The 648-nt window shown below is 45.8% G+C and overlaps 1 protein-coding gene across 1 annotated transcript; it reads left to right on the top strand.

Moving 5' to 3' along the window:
• Window positions 1–5: 5 nt before the first annotated feature.
• LOC100483965 (olfactory receptor 5M3-like) lies at window positions 6–648 on the top strand (the record flags this gene model as incomplete). The annotated part of the gene is given in 2 exon segments (XM_002926859.4): window positions 6–208; window positions 210–648. Coding segments are annotated over 2 exon segments (642 nt in total), but the record flags the coding sequence as incomplete, so codon positions are not given.

The following is a 648-nucleotide window of genomic DNA, read 5'->3' as shown; positions in this document are numbered from 1 at the left end:
GTTTGGTACAGTGTTTCTTCTTCATCGCCCTCGTCCACGTAGAAATTTTCATTCTGGCTGTGATGGCCTTTGATAGGTACATGGCAATCGGGAAACCTCTGCTGTATGGCAGCAAAATGTCTTGGGCTGTGTGTGTGCGACTGATTTCCTTCCCTTACATCTATGGCTTTCTGACTAGTCTGGCCGCAACCCTGTGGACATATGGCTTCCTTTTGTGGGAATATTGAGATCAACCACTTCTATTGTGCGGACCCACCTCTCATCAAAATGGCGTGCGGTGGGACCTTCGTAAAAGAATATACCATGACCATTCTTGGAGGCATTAATGTGACATATTCTCTGGTAGTGGTCATTATTTCTTATCTGTTCATTCTCATTGCCATTCTGCGGATGCACTCAGCGGAAGGGAGGCGGAAGGCCTTTTCCACCTGCGGGTCCCATTTGACAGCTGTCATCATATTTTATGGGACTCTCATATTCATGTATCTCAGGAGTCCAACAGAGGAGTCCGTGGAGCAGGGGAAAATGGTAGCTGTGTTTTATACCACAGTGATCCCCATGCTGAATCCCGTGATCTACAGTCTGAGGAATAAAGGTGTGAAAGAAGCCATAAACAAAGTGATCAGCAGAATGTGTGTAACAAAATAA

Source organism: Ailuropoda melanoleuca, unplaced genomic scaffold, assembly GCF_002007445.2.
Source record: "Ailuropoda melanoleuca isolate Jingjing unplaced genomic scaffold, ASM200744v2 unplaced-scaffold4770, whole genome shotgun sequence".
Taxonomy (NCBI): domain Eukaryota; kingdom Metazoa; phylum Chordata; class Mammalia; order Carnivora; family Ursidae; genus Ailuropoda; species Ailuropoda melanoleuca.
This window is presented reverse-complemented; position numbering and strand designations above follow the sequence as displayed.